The sequence below is a fragment of the Mixophyes fleayi genome, chromosome 1 (genome assembly GCF_038048845.1).
Source record: "Mixophyes fleayi isolate aMixFle1 chromosome 1, aMixFle1.hap1, whole genome shotgun sequence".
In the NCBI taxonomy this organism is placed as follows: Eukaryota; Metazoa; Chordata; class Amphibia; order Anura; family Limnodynastidae; genus Mixophyes; species Mixophyes fleayi.
The window spans coordinates 420,448,125-420,473,028 of NC_134402.1; the positions used below are offsets into that span (position 1 = coordinate 420,448,125).

At 37.8% G+C, this 24,904-nt stretch overlaps 1 protein-coding gene across 2 annotated transcripts in view; it reads right to left on the reverse strand.

Annotated features, from left to right (window-relative positions):
* Window positions 1–13,635: 13,635 nt before the first annotated feature.
* DDX4 (DEAD-box helicase 4) overlaps window positions 13,636–24,904 on the reverse strand; it is a 100,506-nt gene continuing 89,237 nt past the window's right edge. For both annotated transcript variants that reach the window (XM_075183506.1, XM_075183497.1), the window contains 4 exons: window positions 23,325–23,424; window positions 21,556–21,832; window positions 20,293–20,400; window positions 13,636–14,016 (listed from right to left, as the gene is read on the reverse strand). In XM_075183506.1, the coding sequence (XP_075039607.1) occupies window positions 13,930–14,016; window positions 20,293–20,400; window positions 21,556–21,832; window positions 23,325–23,424 (572 nt within the window). In that variant the 3' untranslated portion in view covers window positions 13,636–13,929. The remainder of the gene's footprint in view (window positions 14,017–20,292; window positions 20,401–21,555; window positions 21,833–23,324; window positions 23,425–24,904) is intronic.

The following is a 24,904-nucleotide window of genomic DNA, read 5'->3' on the forward strand; positions in this document are numbered from 1 at the left end:
GTTGTGCTTAACCCAATAAGGAAAAACCCTTATATAGAAACATCCACTTACTGGAATCAATTTACTTTTGTCAAATGTTAATGCTGATTATTGAGTATTTTCTATGTGTAGTCTAATGTATGCATTTGTATAATTTTATCTCTTACTTGAATGCTGTTTAGTCTTCGTGGGCACAGCTCCACAACCTTAATAACCATCATCATTAATGGTGAAGTTTTTAAACAGAAAATATTACCATTATTTTAATGATTAATCATTTAGTGACTTAGAGCATTAAATATACAGGGATTCAATACAACATATATCAGTTTTTTTGTCCTAATATGTAGTTGTAACATAAAACGGCATATTAACAAAAGAACAATTTTGACTTTCACTGCTTTGAAATAAAGATATCACAGAAAACAAACGATCAGTGTAGAATATTTGTCAAACGTCTGAATACTTTTGCAAGGCATGACATCTAGATTTAAAGAAGTGCATGCAAAGAGAAGGGGGTGTGGTCATTGTTGGAAGTTAATGGAAGGAGAGAAGCATTATAGATAAGTTCACTGAACCTTCCATGCACAAGACATTGGGATAGTGAGTACGGTGGAGAAGGGTACTGCACAGAGGGTCAAAGTCTGAGAGGGCAACGCCATTACCAGGAGATGGAAGGTGATGTTGAGAGCTGCAAACGATTATCGTTTCAAAGCTCATCATATCCTTTCATTTGATTTTTAAACCGGACTAATAATCTCATTCAACGATGGAAAGATGTCCTTCCTGCAGTGTGTATGCACTCACGATCAGGATCTCCAGTCATGATCTTTTCAGCAGATGGTTATGACAGATGAAGTGCACAGATCTGAGGGTAAATCTTTTAAAACATGTATAGTGTGTACACATGAATTGGCATGCTGATCAGGACTTTATTTATTTTTTTATTCTGTAATTTGTAAAATCGTTACCGATAGATATGGCATCGGGAGACATTTTCTGTAGTGTGTACCCAGCCTTACAGAGAGGGCTGCCAGTCTTAGTGTCAATGTTCTCTTGTGTCCAGTGTATAAACACACTAAAAACAATGGATCATGTAAAGGAAGGTATTAAAAGCTGTGTATTGCTAAATAGAAAGGTGCTGGAATATAGTAACTGGCAAAGAGGCACTGAAACCAAGCCCTGACCCAGAGCTGCACGACAATGATCCAGCAAGGTCTAATTGCCACAGGTTTCTATTAATAGGGTAGTCATCGGCATACCAGATGCAGCAGAGGGAGGACACATGACCCCCTTAGTGGCCACTGGTGGTGAAAATGCCACACTGCACCTGTAAGGACTTTGTGCAGCAAAGAGTCAGACCATTACACAGAGTGAGCTTCCATCATAGTGCTAACATACAGCAGTAAATTTACAGCTTATTGAATGGTGCAACATTCATACTCACTTTTCCTGATGCAGAACTCACTGTTACTCCGTGATCTGTATAGTTTTTCATTGTGGTGTAACATTAGTCTTAAGACTGTATCTAGAAAGAACCTCTTACCTCGTCCAAATGGACTACCAAAAAGTACTGTTGGGCACCTTGGAAACCTTCCTTTGTGATTTGAAGAAACAAAAAGAGTATCCTCTGAACTTTTCATTCTACACTAGGATTACTGTAATGAAATGTTTTTCTTCTAGGCCGTGAGATGAAAGCATGTTACATGTCCAAGCTGCCTTCTAGAACAGTTGCACAGTAATAACACACCAGTATCACTTCTCCGTGTACCTATGTTACCTGGGCCTGCCCCTTAACTAAATAAACTTTACAATATAACACTCATTTCACCACAATATATTTGAAAATCACAATTAAACCCGTTAGCTCACACTACCAAAACGTATTACATGTTCAAACCTCATCCTCATGCGGAGTATAGTAAAAACATACCTGACCTAGTCTGGCATATAGCAACAACAAACCAGTATCATTTCCCTGTATACTTGTTATTCTGCTGCCTCGCCTCTTTATCACTAGTGCCCAGGTTTGCTTATTTGCCACTCTTTCCCTGACACCTAGATTTACATATTCCATAACACTATGGTCACCTCAAGAGCCTAAAAAGAATACAATTAAAGCAATTGTTCCTGTCTGGCCAATGTGGGAGAATGGAGCATATTAAATATAATATTAAGCGCACGTTATCTCTGTACACTGTACTTGGATAGTCTTGTTAATCATCCATCCGGTTTTCAGTTTTTCTTAAAAGTCACTTCTGCTCTGAGCCTTTGGACCACTTTAAATAAAAAACCCCTGAGAGTTCTCTGTACAATAGTTACTGTATCAAGGTGGCATAAAACCCATAATCGCAATACAGATGTACACTTAGTGGACAGTTTATTAGGTACACTTTTCTAGTACTAGGTAGGATCCCCTTTGGACCCAGAACAACGTGTATTCTTTATGGCATGCATTTAACAAGGTGCTGCAAACATTCCTTATAGATTCTGGTCCTTGTTGAAATTATAGCATCATACAGTTGTTGCAGATTTGTTGCCTGCAAATTGATGCTGCAAATATCCTGCTCCACCATATTCCAAATTTGTTCTATTGGAATGAGATCTGGTGACTGTGGAGACCATTGGAATACACTGAACTCATTGTCACATTTTTGGAACTAGCTCGAGGTGCTTTGTGACGTGGCACAATTTCTTGCTGGATGTAGCCAAATAAAGATGGGAGGACTGTCTCCATAAAGGTATGCACATGATCATCAATACTGAGGCATTTAAACAACACGTAACAGGCCCTAATGTGTGCAAATAAAACATTCCGCACACCATTACACCACCACTACCAGTTTGCACCATTGACACAAGACACGAGGGATTCATGTTTTTTTACTCAAACTTCTAACCCTACCATCTGCATGTCACAGCAGAAATAGAGATTCATCAGACTAGGCGACATTTTTCCAATCTTCAACTGCCCAGTTTTGGTGAGCCTCTGCCCACTGTAGCCTCAGATCTCAGCTGACAGGAGTGGAACCCGGTGTGATCTTCAGCTGCTGTAGCCCATCCATTTCAATGTTCGACATGCTGTGCTTTCAGAGATGCTCTTCTGCATACCACTTTTATAACGGATGGTCATTTGAATTACTGTCTTATTGTCAGCTTGATCTAGCCTGGCCATTTTCCTCTGACATCTCTTTTAACAAGGTGTTTTCACCTACAGAGCTGGATGTTTTATGTTTTGTGCACCATTCTCTGTAAATCTTGTTGAAAATGCTCAAACCACCCCATTGGGCACAACAGTGTATATCTATCTACACACTCATTCAGTGGAATTGAAACGAGATATCAACACTGGAAAAAGTAGATACTTGTTAGTTCAGTTCACAGCATTGGAGTGAACAATAGAGCTTATATAGTATATTTCTATTTTTTTTTTTGCAAAAGACAGAATATAATTTTGTAATTTATCTGAATACAGTATACCATGTCTTCTTCTGAAAATGCTTATTTGTTTGCCCAACAGGAGCAGTCGGCTCAGACAATCATCTGTAAAAGTAGTTGTTCCCGTTGCCGAGGTGAACTATTATTGGGTTTATAGCTGTCAGTTCTGACATTTGCCCAATTCAGAATGTTGCTTGAATTGTTGGCTTTCCTAACCCTTCATTTCCCTCTAAGTATTCTATGGATTGCTGCCGGCCATGACCGTTAAACTGTATATTAAACATATAGGTTTTCCTGCAAACTAGGACTTTTCTTAGACACAGGACATTATTTCAGGCATGGGTGTAACTGCAGTTCCTTGTATTTTATTCCTCTGTATGACTTGATTGTCTCCAGTATGTTCCTGTCACTCAGAAGGCATATAAAACATGTCATTTCCTACTAAACAGCATTATCACTTTTTTAGTGGGATACAGGTATGTGGAAGTGCATATGCAAAGGACTTAAGATAAGGGATAAGGAAATCTAAGAGAAATAGCAGTAGTTTCCATGAAACATAAGCAGTTTTATTTAAATTTTTCATTTGACATGGAAAATAAAACAGCTGTCATTCCATAGCAATCAGCGGTTATTCCCCATTGTGACACTTGTTTAGTGGGGTACAGCCATGGGGGAGCGCATATGCAAGGATTTAGGGTGTGGGACTAGGATATCTGAGAGAAATACAAGTGTATTCCATGAAACAGCATCAGTTTTAATTACAATTCTGCATTCAGGTGGCACATCCATCATTTCACATGTAAAACATGACCAAGTATCTTAGCAATTAAGTGTGTGCAAGATAACTCCGTTATAAGATTTTTTAAAAATATACATAAAAGTTTAACGTGCTATCATTATAGTCAATTGGCATTCCTTTTAGTACCTCTCAAAAAATGAAGATGAACCAACGAATAGCCTCAAATGCAGTACTTATCCAGTTGTATAACCCAAACTTCATATTTGCTCATGATATATGCTACTCTGAGCATCTGTGAGAAAGTCAATTTTTCTTCATTGATGTAGCTATAGGCACATTTTATTAGGGAGTCTTGATAATTACTAGATTCCACAGCTGTTATAAATACCTCTTTACTTCTAATCTTTTGATGTAACGCATCCCTCCATAGTCTTCTTTTTTTGTAAGGGTGCTTTTCACTACTTTATTCTTAATGCTTAGGGCCCGTTTGTAAAGTAATAAAAAGCACCCTTCCAAAAAAGAGGAATATAAAGGATGCACAACCATCTAAGGGTTCCATAGATATGGAACCTGCCTAGCTTGTAAAAACTAAGGAAAAGAATAACAAAACAGAATTTATCGCCACAGAAAAACATTCCCCATTGCAAAGTTTATCACTTGCAATTCACAAAATGCAATATACTTACTCCAATGCAAGTGTAATTTACAGTACATTGAGGGAACCTCATGCTCTCTCTCTGTAAGGAAAAGCTTAGTTGGTCAGTGGGTTCAATGGCTTATTTTTGTGGTATTGTGTCATTAAAGAAGAAAAGGGTGACAGAATAAATAGTTTGATTAGCAAAGAGAGAGATTGAATGGATTTTTAATATGAAAACCCTGTTACCCAAGTCTTGACTTTAAGTGGTTCCCGTAAATAAAATTATTGCATTTTTTTAAAAGTGAGTAACATCTGCCCTGGAGAAGTTGTAATATAAAAGGTGTATTTCAAAAGGTTCTCTGTGAGTACACATTTGACAAATATATAGTACTATAAATATGCATTCCATTTGTAACACCTAATGGGTATGAAGGGAGCGCCTTTTAGTTGGTATCTTCCCTGTGTATTGTAGTTAAAATTGGCATTCATTTTCAAATACCTTATGGAAAAACAGTTATTGTGAAAGTTATTCGAAAGCTAATACTAGAGATGTTCACTGACCCCCGTGTTCTGATTTTGCATCTGGATCAACTTCGTGTTTTGGTTTTGCCAAAACCGCCCTTATGTCGTTTTGGTACACAATTTTTTCTAAAATCCCTATTTTTCTTTTTGCTACAAAATCACATAATTTAGCTTTTTCTTTCCCGCCTACATTATTAACCTCAATAATATTAATTTCAAATCATCTGCAATCAATTTTGACCACCACACAGGTCACAATATTAAAACAAAGACTGCAGCAGTTCTTGCCAGTGATAAGAAGAAGGCCATTATCATGCCTGGACATAAGACCAAAAAATGCACCTTATGTGTGGAATTATTTTTACACAAATCCTGACAACAGTTGTCTAGCCATTTGTAGCATTGTAAAGCCACAGTCAGTAGAGGTAAGGACCTTAACCATCTAGGAACCTCATCCATGTTACGCCATTTGAAGCGGGTTCATTGAAAGCTTTTGTGAAAATCAGAAACTTATGCTAAAAAATAACAAGCAGTCCAGCATCAGCTACATCCCTTCTCTCAGCTAGATTGCAGCACCTGCAATCTACCCCCCCAACACCTTCATCATCAATATCCTCACAGGGATTTAGTCCTGCAGCAAAGTTTCTAAGGAGAGATGACTCCTCCCCTATCCAGGACTCCTCAGAAAAGTCATTGAGCGTTAGGCCCACTGCTGCTGCTGGGGGTGAATCTTCAACCCAGAAGCAGACCAAGAAGAAGACTACTAGTAGTTTACAACAATTGATTGTTAAACAATCCTCTGCAAGAGGAAGCAAGTATGAAAACTGTCACCAAGTCGCTAAGCGGATCACAGACGCCATGGCGACTATGCTAGTATAATATCTGCGTCCAATATCCACTATTAATGCAGCTGGGTTTAGACAGTTACTTGAGGCCTTCTGTCCCCGTTACCAAATTCCATCACAACATTTTACTAGAAAAGCTATTCCTCACCTATACCAAAAGGTTTGTAAAAATATAATTATTGGGCTACAAAATGCCATTCTACCCACTGTACACTTAACCACAGATATGTGGACAAGTAGAACTGGGCAAACTACAGATTATGAGATTGTGACAGCCCACTGGGTTGGCGATTCGCCTTCACCAGCAGCAGCATGTATCCAAGAACGTCACATTTTTCAGAGGCAGCCTACTCTGTGTATCATCTGCTTCACTAAGAGGCAAATTACCACAGTGCCATACAGTAAGGAAAACAAGGACATACATAAATGGGTTTTCAAAGAGCATCTAAAGATTTGAAGGCTGTGGGAAAGTCTGAGTGTGGTAGGGAATTCAATAAGTGGGGAGCAGCACTTGAAGGCGGGAGTGAGAGGTGGTTATCAGACACGAGACAAGGCGCAGGTCAGAGGTAATACCGCTGACAACCTGTTTGAAAAACTAAGGGATGTCATTGCAACATGGCTTATCCTGCTTGGACTCTCCTGAGGATATGTGATTTCTGATAATGCCACCAATATTGTTAGAGCATTACAGTGGGGGGGGGGGATTTCATCACATTCCGTTTTGTTCACAAAATCAACTTGGTGATACAGAACTTTTTAAAAAAATGACAATGACATGCAGAAGATGCTGTCTGTGTCCCGAAATATTTAGTCATTTTCAGGATTCTGCAACAGCATGTAGAATGCAGCAGCCGCAAGAATAGAATTTAGGGAGAATGTACTTTAGTTCAGCGCAGGGGAAAATACTTTCTACGTTGTGCAAGGTGCTGAAAACACTCAAAGTAAGCTAACAGTGTCTGCACTCTCTTCACAGTTGACTGAGTCAAGCGATTCCCCTAATTAAGCATATACTGAAGTTCTAGGTATCGATAGGGAGTGTCTTTTTATTACACGCCCCAAGACTGTTAATTCTGATAAATCTATGGTATTCACCACTCAATATAATAGTTATGCGAATGAGATCAAACGTATTATTATGAAGAATTCTGGTTTATTGGAACGTGATGAATTTATAGGCCCATATGTCAATAAAGGTAGAAACACGGTTTTTAAAAAATCCAGGAACCTTAAAAACAAATTGTCTCCAAGTTTCTTTAAAAACAATATTAGCGATAAGCTTCCCTCCCCGAACTCCTCTATAGGATGTTGGTTGACCACTACACCTACCAGCTTCTACAAATGTGGAAGAATTAGGTGCAATACCTGTTTATATGCTGATCATAAATGTACAAATTTTACCTCTTTTACAACAGGTGAAAGTTTTGAGATCGGAAAAATTCTGGATTGTCGCTCTACATATGTGATATACCTCATTAATTGCAAGTGCGGTATTCAGTACGTTGGTCGCACGATCCGTACATTAAGTGTGCGATTTTCAGAACATTGCCGAAATATAATGAAAGGTATTAAATCACATAGTTTAGCGTCACATGTCAATATATGACAAAAAGGGAAACTTGAAGGTCTCAAGGTCTGAGCAATAGAACAGATCAATTTAACAACAAAAGGCAGGGATCGGTTCAATATTCTTTGCAAGCGTGAAGCATGTTGGATTTTTAGACTTAAAACTCTGTTACCCCAAAGGTCTTAATGACACTATAGAACTAAATAATATATATTTGTTGGGGCTTAGGATGTTTTTCATAGACCTTAGGAATATATTGATGTATATATGTATTTATGAACTCTCCTTATTTATAACCATCAATATCTTTGTGGCTGAAATATTTTTAGGCTATCTATAGATCTATTGAGATCTGGTACTGATATTTACACTTTGTACCCGGAATGGGCTTTAACTCTCTAGCCATAGTAGGGGTAGTTATATTGCACATTGAGATGTGATTTTTTTAGTTATTATTTTGTTATGTTTAATATTTGTGTATATGTGCTACATAATGATATTCATGTTTACACTTTTACCCATTACAGAGTAATTTACATTATACTATGGTATGATTTTATATGATCCTCTCTGAATTAAGGTGGTTTTTAATACTGTATATTTAATACTATTATTGTTGTTTGCTTTTTATATTTGTCCTGTGGATCATGTTAGGTTTATTTATTTATTAATAATTATTGGTCTGTTTTGTATAGAAAACTGTTGACCCATTATTGTACTCACATAGATAAGCTATATATTTTTAAGTCATGTAACCGGGCAGTTCCCGAGTGATCATCTGACGCTCATGTGAATCCTTTTTTCCTATTTAATAAGCGCTTGCAGGCGTTTACATCTTACTTACCTCTGAAGAAACGCGTCAGGTGACATACTTACCAGGTGTTGGTCATACCATAACCCCGGGGTTCATTGGGACTATCAAGAGGCTCCTTTCATTTCAGGAAGCAACCTGCACTATATGTGGAGCACCATATTAAGAATATCTATGATTGGTTCTGGAATCTGCAGGCTCATAAAGGAAGATAAGTACCCGTTTATTTCACCATCTAGTGGTGCTACTTGCACCTAATGGTATATATTGGACACTTATACAGTGGACACTGCCTATATTCATCATTTGAGCCTGCTAAGGACCCAATACTATCAATCTTCATTCCAGCCTGTGCTACAGATAATATCTCTGGTTACGGCTTGCTTTTCCTGTGTTTTTATATATATATATATGGCACCATATCTACATATATTTTTGGCCATAATTCCTGGAACATTGCATGCTTTATTTTTTACTTTAGAATCAAATAGATGTTGATTCATTTGGGTTCAATATCGGGACCTATTTCTGATGTTTTAGTATATGTGCCTTATATGTAGATATCACAAAAATTCTTATGAGTGTAATAAATTATTTTTATAATTATACTCTATGCTTTGCGCTCTCTTTTCTACCTATGGTTTATTTGCAATTCCCCTAATTACTTTTTGAAAAGCAGCAAGATAAATTGCAGGAAATGAAACAAAGCAATTCTGCTAATTATGTTGGACTTGTAGATTAAGTATTTTATTCGCTCCGCCAGGATTCAAGAGTTATCAACATCTTGAAATTGGATCATTACATTTTCGAAACGGTGCTTGATCCTTGGTTTAAGAACTATGTCTTCTCTTTCTTTCCAACTGACCCAGATCTCGAAAGATGCAACGAGTTCCTGGTCAGCAAGCAGACAGCTCAAGTTGTACATGACACAATGACGTCTTCTTCAGTTTATCTGGAAGGTGCAGCTGGGAAAAAAAAACTTAGCTTTCCCAAAACACAGAGTGGTGATGCAGAGGACTCTGCACAACACTTCTGTGATGGTGGATTCCCAAGGGGGTGAATTAATATTGTTTGAGGATGATGTACACACTGGTGAGGGTGAAAATGATGATGGTATAGATTGCAGGTGCTGAGAGCTAGCTGAAGCTGCTATGCTAGAGTAATCTAGAGTAAACTTTCACCTTTATTAGAAGTGTTTTTTTCTTTAAAAAGGTGCAAGCTTTTGATTTACATTTTTGTTTCCCTGACTTTTTTAAAACCACTATGCAGTTGAACATAGGCTTTAGCACGAGATAGAGGGATTAGTATCATCATGACAGACTGGAGAGCGACAAGAACAATGGCACCCTTCCTGTTTCTATGTGAGCTATGGCACCGTAAAATGTTACTGGAGACTTAAGAACACTGACAGCCCTATTACAATTTCTGTTTCAGCACTGAACCTTGCCACCTGTACTGATTCTGAGTGAGCAATGGTATAGTAAAATGTGACTGCACATTTAGAAGACCAAGCTTGCCAGCACTATTATTTCTATTTCAGCAATGACAATTAGCAATGGAGCTCTCCTCTTTGTGTTTGAACTATATAACACAGTACAATGTGACTGCAGCTTTAGAAGACCAATTAGCAAAGGAGCGCCCCTGAATGTCACTGGAGACTGAATAACACTGCTACCCCTCCTCTTTCTTTTCTACCTATGATGCTGCCCAATTGCACTAAACTGCCAAGAACCATGCTACCCCTTCTGTGTCCCTCTGTGAAATGGTGCTGGATCGCTGTGGAGAGCGGTACTTCTAGAATCCAAAACTCGCAAGATCCATCGCCATAACGATGACGTTTTGCCTCGTTTGCAATTCCAAAGGCGCGTGAAAGTACCAAGCCGACTCAGCTCGGATCTCTTAAGTTCAGGTGTGTTCGGTTTTCAGGGAATCGAGCCTGAGCATCTCTAGCTAATACCCATTACTATTGCGCTTCACTACCCAATGGTGGAACGCAAAATGGGAAATAAGTGTGACCAAAGGCGCACAACTTACTGAAACAGATTAAAAAGTGAGGACTCAAGAGCGGCCTGACATGCAGGAAGCATTCAGCACTCGCCAATACCAGAAGTGAACCAGATAGATTAAATAATTCTTCCTATATTTAAACAGTTTGAAACAATGTATGCCCAATCGCTTATAGCATTAAGCGGTCCAAGCAATATGTTTCATATATGGAAATAATTAAAATGTTGTGCAAGTTGATAGGATTGGAAGAGTGGACTATAAAATATGGATACCACACAAGTTCCTTAAAACTGTAGGAAGACCAGAAGATGAAATGTGTTGCTGGAGCTGTAAACTAGAGGTGGTGAGTATCCCTTCCTGGATTTTGGCATAAAGGACTGTGACACCGACAAGGAACCAGAGACCTTTTCATGAAAATCACTTCTTTATGCCACACAACAAAGGGAATCTGGTAGGGATATTTGCTTAAACCTGGGAAAGAACTTTACTCTATATGCATTTCTACATGCCTAATGTTTATATGGGAATATTTTCTAAATGAAATATTGTATTTTAAAAAGGTAATGTACCACAATATTTTTATGTCTCCTTAGTGTACGATTGACTGCCCCTGGTGAACTAAACGTGAACAATAACTTTGAGTGCTGAAAGTGATCAGAATACTCTGAGCTAGTGGTCTTTTTATAATGTGCATAGAGAAAGAAGAAAATTTTAGTAAACGCAATCGCAATAGGGAGTACATAAATGTTTACAAAATTGCGCTGGATGTTGTAATCAGTACTCCACTCTATTGTCAATACCATGTGTTGGGCTAGTTTTTTTTTTTATTGCTGCAAACATTCTACACTGCATATTTTATTAAAAAAAAAAATCAGTTACACAGATCAAGCAAATTTCAAGTATTTTTCATGAGTGGTGTCCTTAAGTTTCTGTGAGGACTCTATGAATGTATAATTTATTGGGATTTTTATGGACATTGTACACCCAAAGAGTAATAAAATAGTGTTTCTTGGTGCATCAAAACAAATTTGTATTTTTGACGTATAGATTACATACATTCATGGTACAAGACAATGTATTCTGTAGTATGCAGATAAGATTTTGAAAATTAAGCCAAGAGACTGTCTTTCAAATATGTATCTTCGTGAACTAGGCATGGTTGAAGTAATGCATTCAAAAACTGAGAAACTGGTTGATAAAGAACCCCTGGGAGAAACGATTGGTCTGCCAGGGGATTGAACTTGATTTTTATGACTCTTGGCACAGTATATAGGATTAGGGGTGATAAGGAACTCATGTGTAAGGGCTTGTACCAGTTTGTCATCAGGTATTCCGGTTTCTCCAGCCGAGGACAGGATTCCATCTAATTATTATTATATACTGTGCTATAGGATCCTTGATGTAACTCTGCAGATAAACAGGTTTATACAGGTTTGTCTCATGATCTCTTGCCTATAATCAGAAGTGTTCTAAATAACAATAAACCCCCCCCTTTGTTTGAAGGACAGATAATATTCTGGTAGTGGCTAAAGTTTGACAAAGTTGTTCTTTCCTGCTGTGTGAGTCGATCACTTGGTTTCAACCAGCCACAACAAAGCTCTTTATTGAAGCACTTGATAACTATAGGTCAAACTTGGATTCAGAAAGCAATTTGAGGAACTATTCTGTTTTCCCGATTAGCATCTTGATGTTGGAAATGTTCTTGTAGCCCAAGTTTCCGCACAAATTTATAGAGACCAAATTGCCAATCAAAATCTTTATATGGGACGTGTTTTTTTAAACAGCATTTTGGTAGATAAATTAAAGATTAAATCCTCCTTAATGGTTTTTTTTTTTTTTTTTTAACCTCTTGTTCTAGTAATGTTTCGCCTACGTTTTCGCATTTGGTCCGTGTTCTGACCCCTAAAGCTTCCTGGAGCTTGAAGTATCGTCAGAGTACAAGTCTGAAATTGCTATCACTATGGGAGCCCTTAATCCTAAATGCTCTATTCTAGCATATATCTATATATCTCTGCTTTTAGCGATAAACTGTACCGACAGCACATGAAAATGTTAGTAGGGTTGGTGACCCCTTGATAGATGGAACAAAATAAAAATACCACTGCCATTTAATTATAATAGATGGTACACTTGGAGATATATTGTGTTTATTTATTTGACTGGTAATATGCAAGTGCCCATCCAATTGCTTTTGATATGCATTTTATATATACATGTATGCACATACACATGGCCACACAAATTTCATCCTTTCAAATCCAGCCCCGTAGTACAATGTCGCAGTTTGAGTCATCACACTACATTGAATAGTGTCATCAAGCTCCGTACCCACTTCATTATGTTAGTGTGTGTAAGAGTGCCTTGCTCTCCTGGGAGCACTCACTGAAATTCAGTAGTTTCCCGGATATTGCAGAGTGTAAAATTAAACAATACATGTGTTAGTGCACCCACTGTTCTCTCTAAGGTCTCAGTTTCCCACGTGGGAAATAATCTCTGCAGATTTCTTTGATGACCACCTAAGTGTTTTATCCAAAAACAAACCCAAACCAACACTATAGTGTAGTAAGCCATTGTTATTCCACTACCACACAAGGTTATGATGATGTGTGAAATTTCTAACTTCCAAATTGTTATCAACATCGGAACATAAGTTATCTGTGACCGACAATTTATATCTTTTCAATGCTCTCTTAAAAAAATCTCAAGAGTAGGCACGTTTTATGCAGTTCTTAAAATGTGATTTATGACTTATAGTAAGCTGTTGAGTTAGCTGGTAAGAACAAGTTTTGGCAAAAAACTGGGCTGCCAATTTGACCTTTGAAAGATCTAGTGCATGGTCATGTGAAAGAGGAGCACCTCTGCCATCTGCTTAAGCTGTGTACTACATCAAATGCACTGCATCTACACAAGGAGCTTAAATAAGTCAATTACCATGTATTTCTATTATAATGCCTTTGTTGTCACTGTGTAATTGAATGAGCACTGCATTCTGCGTTTTCCCTAATTGCAATGAATACATCTTTATGCCGATACCTTGCAGGAGGGAATAACATTTCATTTAACAAAATAATTAAAACCAGAACATTCAAAACCTGTTATGTATGTAAAGATGTATTTTGAGCTCAACATGTTTTTGTACAGGCACTATTGGGAAAAACATTAAATAGTGTATTAGAAAAAAAAAAACTTTGTGCTTAACAGAAAGTTTAATGAGCTGTTCTAATACTACAAACCAAAATTCTCAATTTCCATAATAGCAGATCACTAGCTAAAGTAATATTTCAGCCAGCTAAAACAAGTATTTGAATTCTTATAACACAAGGTTGGTTTTCTGAAAACTAATTCTATAACAAAGTTGTTTCTTTTAATTTATTTGAATGCTTTTCACTACCCCCAATTCTCTTCTTCATCTGCCACAATCACAGCTTGTGAAAATCCTGGACTGCTGTAATTATCTTCTCGAGATCCCCCTCTCTGTAATGGAGAAAGCAAAGTTACTTTTCAAGTAACGTTTAACAGTTAAAACAAAAAATGTTTAATTATGTTTGCTTGAAACCACAACACTGAAAGACAACCAAATAAAACTAAGCTTAACAAAATAAAGCAGTGTCATGATATCAAAATGCAGATTCAGTTCACCATATCACACCTCTTTTTACCATGACAATGGAGTGGATGAAAAAGCCTTGAAAGCATGAAGGAAAATTTACATGGAGACAATGCTAAGCACCTCCCACACCCTGCTTTAATCTAGGAGGGCTGAAGGAAAAGGCTGCAAAACGCATAGAACAACTGCTCAACTGGTAGCCCCAACTTCCCCAAATACCCCAATAGAGTTTTGCATTATATTATTTTATTAAGTACTTGATCTGCAACCAGTAACACTGGCCTAAACAAACGTATTTTAAAGTTAGGTCCATTACTTCGCCTGTTGGTATGTGTCTGGTATAATCTCTACTTCCAGACCTTTGTGGTGCATTACAAATAAACTATACAGAATATGTCGCAGTGTAATTGTTTGCATATTATAGCAGCCTGCGGTCACCATAGCACACTGAAGCAGCCGGGGACCTCAAAATGTCCGCCAGCCCCTTATCTATCAGGAACCAATTGAAAAGGCCCGAGATAAACGGAACGGTAAGCGCTTCCTCAAGCAGTAAAGCCCCAGTCATGTTGTCAAAAGTGTTTCTGGCAAATACAGGACATCAACTTTGACAACTGTAATAGTGGGTCATAACACTGCCAAGATAAATATGATCAACAACTGCAGTTAATCGGTAAATGCTATAACAAATACAAATAAAAGACAGACAAGAAAAAAAGCATCGCTATATGCTCAACTGTCTTGAATATAGGATGAATTATATCTGTAATTTAAATGAAATATACAACCCCTCTGGGGGAAAAAAAAAGTCTAAAGAAAAACATCCATTGGAAAAAAAACACATTTTTAAAAACTTGTTTCATATCAGTAATTATACTGTATCTTTAGTAAATAATAAAAAGCCTACAGATAAACCCATTTAGTCCATTTCTACACATTTTAGAATAAATGTCTCAAATAAATAGCATTACAAATATGAGAGCTGCAGCAGCAAACAATGTCTATTACAAGGAGTGAATCAAAATATGGTTGTAAAAGATGTGCAACACCCTGCTTTTCCAATAAAGTAGTTAAAACATATACAAAATACAAATATTTAACAGGACTATTTAACCCTCACAAAACGGCTGGACCCATTTGTACAATTGGAAAGAACTATATCCTGCTGTACCTTTGCGCATAGTTTATTAAACTACACAATACTCTTCCCAAAGCAATACAAGTTGTAGAATACATTTATGTGACTAACAAAAGGAGTCCAACAACTTATTTACTGTATCTCGGTTTTATATGTTTGATCTGTGCTGAAAAAAAAACACTTTGTTCCATTTCACATTACTCTCCGTGGCGAGTAACGATGAAAGTTATGCGCTCACTGACTAGTTATTAGTGTTCTCTATCAATATGGTATATTAATGAATGGCACCTTGATGATAAAATGTAATAACTTATTTAAGAATCTTGCAGATAAGCCAACGCAATCCAGCATAACTATAAATGCAGTAAAAGTAGAAACAGAAAAATTAAAATATTGATTACTAATATAAGAACAGTGTGATATAGCCATCACATAAAATAGCACATACAATTTACTGTATCATTATTCTCTGCTTACAACTGAAATTGACTGGTTGATCTGCATATGCAAGTCTGAGATCGGCTCTGATATCAACACCACTTGGGGAATCTTCCAGTACCCACTTTATAGTCAACTATCTAAGGCTGTGATTTACTTCAATCAAGCACCATAGGGATTGTCATATTTAGTCCCCATTGGATTGTACACGGTTGAATAATATTACAATTTCCTCTGAAAACTGACATTGCGACTGGTTGTTGTTTACAGTATGGTTAACGTTGGTTGGACTCTAGGCAAGTATTCTATTACCACTGATAACACCTTTATTCTTTCAAGTGGTTCCAACATATTTTAATTGATGTGCACAGATTTATGAAATTATGTGTGTGATGCTATATGTTATGCAAATGGATTTTATGGCAATCTTATGGTAAAATGTGCTATTTTAGGCGATAGCTATATCACTCTGCTCTTTTATTAACCAATATTATTAGCCTTTATTTATCGGGCGCAGGTTTCCAAAGTGCCAAACAGAGACAGACATAAGATTGAACAGGGTAGATACAGTACTGAACATTAAACAAATACTACCAGGACTTCAAACACTCCAAACATAGCTTGCATAGCGACGTAGGAGCAGAAGAATAGGTAGAGAATCAAGAGGGAAGAGGTCCATGCTCATAAGAGCTTACAACCGAGAGGTAGGGCAAACAGACAGAAGGTACAAAGGGAATTAAAGGAGGGAATCAAGCGCAAGAGGGGGAGGAGGGTAATCAAATATGGATAGAATATTAGGTGAATGGCTGGTAGGCTTTGAGGAAAAGATGAGATGCACGTTTGAAGGAGCCCAAATTAGGGACAGCCGGATGGAGTGAGGGAGGTCGTTCCAATGAAGAGGGGCAGCGCGGGAGAAGTCTTGGATTCTGGAGTAGGGTGAGGTGATCAGGGTGGAGGAGAGGCAACGGTCCAAGGCTGATCGCAGGGAATGGGATGGAGTGTGAATGGAGAGGAGGATAGATATGTAAAGGCCTTGAAGGTGAATGTAAGGCGTTTGAAAAGGATTCTGTAGGGGAAGGGGAGCCAGTGAAGGGCGAGGCAGAGAGGGGAGACAGAAGAGGAGCTGCGGAAGAGAAAGAGGTGTCCCGCAGCCACGTTGAGTGTAGACCTGAGGGGGGCGAGATGGGAGAGGGGAAAACCAGTGAGAAGAAGGTTACAGTAGTCAATATGGGAGATGAGAACATGGATGATTGTTTGGTGGCATCCTGGGAAAGGAAAAGCCGCAGGCGGGCGATATTACGGACTTGGAATCGACAGGATTGGGCGAGAGATTGAATGTGGGGGGTAAAAGAGGGAGGAGTCGAGGGTGACGCCCAGGCAGCGGAGTTGGGGAACAGATGAGATGGTGGTGTTGACAGTGAGAGAGATCGAGATGGGTTGAAGATCTAGAAGGAGGGAAAGACAATGAGTTTTGGCAATTTTGAGAAAACATGTAGACATCAAAGAGGATATGGCGGAAAGGCAGCCAGATACAAGAGAGAAGGGAGGGGGGGGGGAGAGAGAGAAGGGAGGGGGGGGGGAGGGAGAGAAGGGAGGGGGGGGGGAGGGAGAGAAGGGAGGGGGGGGAAGGGAGAGAAGGGAGGGGGGGGAAGGGAGAGAAGGGAGGGGGGGGAGAGAGAGAAAGGAGGGGGGGGAGAGAGAGAAGGGAGGGGGGGGGAGAGAGAGAAGGGAGGGGGGGGGAGAGAGAGAAGGGAGGGGGGGGAGAGAGAGAAGGGAGGGGGGGGAGAGAAAGAAGGGAGGGGGGGGAGAGAAAGAAGGGAGGGGGGGGGGGAGAGAGAGAGAAGGGAGATGTAGAGTTGAATGTCGTCAGCGTACAGATGGTATTGGAGACTGAAGGAGGTGATGAGATCACCCAGAGACGTAGCGTACAGCTAGAAGAGTAGAGAGTCAAGAACCGAGCCCTGAGGAACTCCTCCAGGGAAGGCGGTGGAGGGAGTGAACCAGAAATGGATACAGAGAAGGAGCGGTTGGCGAGGTAAGAGGAGAACAAAGCGAGGACAGAGCCATAAAGACCGAGAGAGGAGGTCTTGCAAAAGCAGGGGGTGGTCGACAGTGTTGAAGGATGCGGAGAGATCCAGGAGAATGAGTAAGGAGAAGAAGTGACCTTTAGATCTGGCGGAGAGAAAGTCATCAGTAACTTTAGCCAGGGCTTTTTCAGTGAAGTGGAGGGTGCGGAAGCCAGATTGGAGAAGGTCAAGGAGTGAATTGTCCGAGAGAGGTCTAGTGAGGTGGTTGCAGACAACCCTCCTGAGTGGTTTTGAGGCAAAGGGGAGAAGTGAGATAAGGTGGTAGTTAGCGAGAGAAGGGTAAAGATTCGCTTATCTGCAAGATTCTTAAAAAAATTAATAAGTTTTATCATTGAGGTGACATTAATATACCATATTGGTAGAGGACACTAATAATTTGTCAATGAGTGCATAACCTTGATCGTTAAATTGTTCAAATGAGGTAGGGATACCCTTGGTTAGTGCAGCTCTTGCAACCCTTGGAGTAGAGCGCAGCTCCCTCCCAAATATCTGTACTAGGAATCCTGACCGCTTTAAATTGAAGAGCACGCTCCTGCAACTGAGGAACAAACTGAAGTTGCTACTGAATAACAAAATTATCTTGTTGAAGCTGCCTTAAAATGCTTCTGAATTTATTAGTCGCTGTGTTGTGCGCACACAGCAGCTAGCAATAAGTCAGTCTGCAAGAAGGACATCCTGCTGCTCTGATTGGAAAGGTGAGGAAATTAGTTACTGCTAACAGCTAAAGTTGATTCCATTTTGAAAACATGCACTCAAAAAAGCGCAATTATAGATCAAGCCACACACTGGGGCAGTACCCACTTAATGATTTAGTGCTTGCTTGACACTTTCTTATGGACATGGCCAACTCTCAAGTGATGCTAAGCAAAGGTCAGTGGACACAAGTTACAGAACTGGAAAACTTGCTTCATCCCCTATTTACAGTGACTAAAAATTACAAGCTGGCGAAATAACTAAATGCATTTTCTTGGTGGAAGAACCCAATATTTTGCCTATACCAAAGAGGAAGGGTAATTGCAGATAACAGTGCTTGAAACAGCAATGATAGCTGCCAAAACAAATCTTGCTTTGTATATTTTTATGTGTACCCAATGCACTGGATCCTGCTGGATGATCAACAGCCGAATAAAGATATGGTTTGAAGAAGCAATTAGGATGAATTCTTTACAGGAAAGTCAGGAAGATGAATTTGGCATTGCTCATGTCTCCAGCCTCATCAACTGAGGATGACCATTTGATTTTGAAAAATATTTGGATCACAAGAAGCGTGCAAAGATTCACTGCAAGAAAATACCTCCAAACCCATAAAGAACAAAGCAAGTACAATTTCAACTAAACAGTGCAAGAAGCCGTTGCCTTATGCACCCTGGTGGTTACCACTTATGTCACCAGCCCATATGTTTAAAGAAATATCCTAGGTTTCTGTAATCACATTTCTTACTCTTCTGTGTGCGTATATATATATATATATATATATATATATATATATATATATATATATATATATATATATATATATACATACACACACACACACATACATACATATACATACACACACACACACACACACACTCTATCTCTATATACACACACACATACTCAGTAGTTTTAATTTGTATCCTATGGACCCTATTTAAATTGATTAAATGCATAGTTTGCTGCATATTTATTTATCGCAGGAATTTAGGAAAGTTTTCTTGTTCAGAAAGTCTAATCAAATAAATATACTCTAAGTTCTTAATAGCCTGAGGATTAAGTGGTGGGGATGAATTGCATTGTGCTACCATTTTACTACAGTAAATTGGTTATTGCAAATTAATATACATTTGCCCGAGTCAGTCAGTAGAAATATATAGGAATCAAAATCTTGAGTCAAAGATATGGCATTCAACACGTTTGTTCCCATCACATCTCTAGCAACACATTATCCTCCCCACCCCACAGGTATCATAACATCTTATACATCCTCTAAGTTTCTTAACGTGCTCCGAAGCAGGGATTTTCTCTAGAAACCAGCTTCCCAGTTGTACAGAAGTTTCACCAACCACGCAGCAGACCTGGTAAAATGCAGGACAAATGCATGAGTACCCGGACCAGAAATACTACAAGTTTCTCTGCATCTGTCCTGCTTCCAGCAAGTTAAAATGAAAAATGACCTTGCAGGTCACATTTGGAACCACTGATCTCGAGTAGCCCACATAAGTGAAACCTGAACCGGTTGTTCAGCAAAATAGACAAACGAAAGACCAAACTGCAATTTCATGGAAATAGGTGAACAGCATATTCTACACATCCTGTACATAAAGCATTTCTTTTTCATTTCATATAGGAAAACATTAGTTTGTATTTATTTTAAAAAAAAATTTTTTATATTACTTGCACTATACAAATGAAAAACAAAAATACATTACATGTAAATGATCACCAGTCATCGCATGCTTTACAGCATAGATCATGCTTAAACTTAATAAAACACCTACCTTTCTGTTATCTACTGATGCAAACTTATTTGCCTGGGGATTATAGCTAGACATTCCATGGGCACTGAAGGCAATTTCTTCAAGCCAAGCAGGTACCTCCTGATGAGCCTTCAAAGAAACAAAGTTTTATAACACTTCATTGTAAAGGCATGGAGGATAATATGGAGGAGGGTGTCTGTGTGCCTAGAAGATGGTTTAACTTTGTTTTTAGCTATGCAGCTTGTTTCATGAAAATAATTAGCCATTCAGGAATGAGCTCAACTAACTAGATGGCTTTAAATCAGAGCATAAGCCCAGGGCTTTTTATGTTGATCACTGTTTTAGAAGAATTGGAACATGGATTACACTCCAACTCTTTACAGGTTTAAGATTTTCATGAATTCAATGATTTGGGTTTGTTGTGCTGCTCAAAATGACCTCCAAAATAAACAAATACATATTAGAAAGGTTTAACAATCTTACGTACACTTTTGAACACAAGTATGTGCTCAATATCTCATTCAATATTAAACCAATTATACATTATTGATAGTTAATGATGAAATTACTGAATTGCAGTAATAAACTACATAGAGGCTCATTACTGAGCAATACAAATGATATAGTTCATAATTAAGAGGCAAAGTAAAATTCCTCAGAAAATCAGGGCCACTGGATTTTTCCAATAACTCTCCGCTGATTTTTTCTCGCGCCCCACAGAGCTGCAAGAAAAAAAATCAGTAAAGAATTTACCGTAGTAACAGTAAAAATGCGCAGCAGAGATGTAACTTGGTTGTCAATTAAATGTTCAACTTTAAAACTCAATTGAGGGGGTTGGGGGGGTAAAATAATAATCAGACACCATCATTGGCTAAAGATAAATTTACCCAGTGCTAGATATTTAAGCAGAAACATCTGTTATACTTAAGTGAAAATTTCCAAATGCGGCTGTACTGGGATTAGTGCTAAATTAATGCCAAAAAAGAAAAAAGTTCCAAGAAGAAATAGTGAACAGTGCAAGTAGGAAAATCCAGCGTATTAATTCAAATGTAATATCCCATTCAATATTAGTCCTAATAACCTCTAATGAGAAATCCAAGAAAACCGCTATTAATCACTATATTGTTCATTAATGTTCATCATTGACTAAATAGGTAAAGGTAGAATTTACAAGATAGATATAAGATTTTAGGTATCATACATAACAAGAGCTGGCACAACACAAACTATTAAGGAGATAAATTCCATAACATTAAAATCTACATTCCTGATCTGTCAACTTACATCTGTTAAGACTTTCACTAGCGAACGAACAATTCTTTGTTCGTCATCCCCTCGTCTATCAAAAAAGGAAATTGCTTTTCCAATATTGCCACAGCGCCCAGTCCGTCCAATTCTATGAACGTATTCATCAATATCACCTGGAAGATCAAAATTTATAACATGAAGAACATTCTCAATATCAAGTCCTCTGGCAGCAACAGAAGTGGCAACAATCACGGGACACTGTCCACAACGGAAGGAACTAAGAGCAGCCTCTCTCTCCCTTTGTTCTCTATCGCTGTAAGAAGAAGAAAAAAAAATAAAATAAACACCTGATTAAAGGATGAGAAATCGAATACCTAAAACAAACCAGTGTCATTCACATTAAGAGATGGAAAGGTGCAACTTATGATTATAACTCCTTTTTTTCAGTAAATGTATCACCAGCAATATTCACAGAAGTTTAAGGGGGGTATTCAATGGTTAGTGAGACGGGTGAAAATCCTGCGCTCGAAAAAATATTACCGTTAATACGGTAATTTGCGCGTAAATTTCAGCTCGCAGCTCAGGGAGTAATTACCATATTAACGGTAATATTTTTCGAGCACGGGATTTTTACCCGTCTCGCTAACAATTGAATACCCCCTAAGTCTTGGATTTATATGCCTGTAACTAATTTAGAATATATGAATATATATATATATATATATATATATATATATATATATATATATATATATATATATATATATATATAGACACACACACACACATCTGGTAAGCCATGTTAAATGAATGATATCTCATTATGCTCATAATAAAACCAACCTAACAGTTTCCTAAAGTTTGTCATAAGATGGCAAATTGTATACTGACCATCATAAGGCTAAATGCCAGTTAGATTTAAACATATACATAGGCATAGCACATAATGTCCAGTCAAATCTGACAGCTACAGTTGTGACACCACCATATACAAAGTCATCATCAGGCTGCATCCACCATCAATCTTGCTCAATGTCTGATGGCTATCTATCAACTGTATAGTGAGATCTGCAGTCTTTTGCCTGAAGCACATGGTGATTTACAGCCAAATCGCCCTAGGGACGAATTGGCAGTTCAACGCTAATATGTATAGGCACCTCAGTGGTTCAGAATGTGCAAAAGGTTCATTTTTTTTTTTTTTACAATACCAGTGTGTCTAGGATAAAGGAAACTGTACCTTCTGGAAAATATTCTATTTTTAGGGAGAAAGGATTGTATACAGACCCATAAATATGCCCTCATTTGTCCAATGTCTATGGTCTTGAAATCCATTATAAATCTACATTTCTATAAAATCCTCAAAAGAAGGATATTCAACTTTCACGACAGTATCTCCTGCAATCAAGTGTTGCCAAAATGTAAACAAAGCTCTCCACTGCACAACTGATTAAACACAAACTTGTCCGTGCATTACACACTCAGGAGTCCACTCACACTCAGTTTTCCCAACAGTAGTTTGTTGTAAGGTATCAATGTCAAAAGAATTAGATAGTGGCTTTTTGTTAAAGTGGTAAATAAAACTTTCAAACTTAACCTTGGTCTCAATCTCCAACATCCAAGACTTGTCCCACCTGATGTTTTTTTTTTACATACCATGCCTTTTTCATATGCTTGTACAGAGTTTACAATGCAAGCCATCATTCTAGTGTCATTTTGGGTCTGTTCATTTATTAATTTTAATTTGCTGGAGGAAAAAACCCAAAAACACATCTCTAGAAAAATGATTATGTTACGTATGGACTTACCCATGGATACTGGTTGTTGATATTTTTTCCTGACAAAGAAATGAAGCAATGAAATCTGCTTTCTTTTTTGTTTTCACAAACACCATTGTGCGTTCATGACCTAAAGACATTTGTAAAAAGTTAGCTTTGCTGCAAATAAGAGAATATTCATTACCAGTTCCTAACATTACTTGTTTGTACTACTACATAGTGTCTTATGCACTGCTTAGCAAAAAAATATATTTTAATTTTTAAACAAGGGTTCCCCCATGACCTTTTATTCGAGCATGCTGTTTATATGTCTTATAAATAAAGCTATGACCAAGTCTATCCTGACCACACAGCAATATTTGGGGTATAGCTGGAAAAGTATAGTCTGGAAGATTGACTACAAAAGTTAGTCAGCCTGTCAAGTAGAATGACCTACATCTCACATTGCTACTGTTGTGCTGTCTGGAGGAACCCGAAACATATGAAAGAACAGCATGCTCTATTAAAAGCTCTCTCCCAAGACCACCAGGTGAACAGGTTTGTTTTTTGATAACTACATAGTGCACAAAACAAACCCAAAGCTTCAAGTCCATATGAAGCAATATTCTAAACAGAAGCTATAAAAACACTTATTTTACAATTTGATCTTTATAATGTAATAACCTGAAATAACTATTGGATTAAATGCTTAAATATTGCATCAAAAACTCAAAAGTATGATGTTCTTTAAACAAATCAGTAATTGTATTAAGATGTTTAACTATTGCGTATAGTAGTTCCTTTAAAGGAGACTTTGTATCACTAAAAAAATGACAAGTGGTTCTGCAAAAATAGGTCATAGTGTCAAATACTGAATTAAAAATATAATTCATTGCAATTCCATGAGGAAAAAAAAATGCTGCACAATACGTTAATGAAAATAAATCAAAGGTGCATTAAATATATTCAAAAGGTCCATAATTATTAATGAACATGGAATAAATGATTGCCATATTTAAAATAAAGTGCATCAAGACAATTTTTGAGGTTGAAAACATGGCCAAAACATGAGAATCAAAAGAAAACAAACTAACGTATATCTCATTAAGAAAAAAAAGCCCATTAGGCAAAATATCTTACCCACACCATTACAGCGTGCTTAGGCGCCCCTCATCAGGAGAGAGCGTCCTTACTAGACTACACACAGACGATGCTGGAGTCAAAAGAGCAAGCGGTCATGTGACAATGCAAGATCTCAGAATTGCAGAGATCTCACAAAACTTGACTCAATATGCACAGATGAATTGTAAATGCCGATGTGCTTATTAAGTGGCCAAGTAAAAAATTAATAATGCACTAAAGTATAATAAAATACTTTACATAAAATAGAGGCTAGACATAAAAAGGAAACAATTTCTGATTGGTAATGGCAATTCCTTTTGAATGTGAAGACCTACAATGCATACATTTTCCAAAACATGGATATTTCATGTGATATTTCTTTAATAATAATAAAAAAATAAATAAAAAATCCGAATAATATAACCACCCAAACCTAGTTTAATGCTCAGGCCAGACCTTTCCTAGCTTCACTGCGGTCTGTTGCTGCTTTCAGAAGCTTTACCAACATG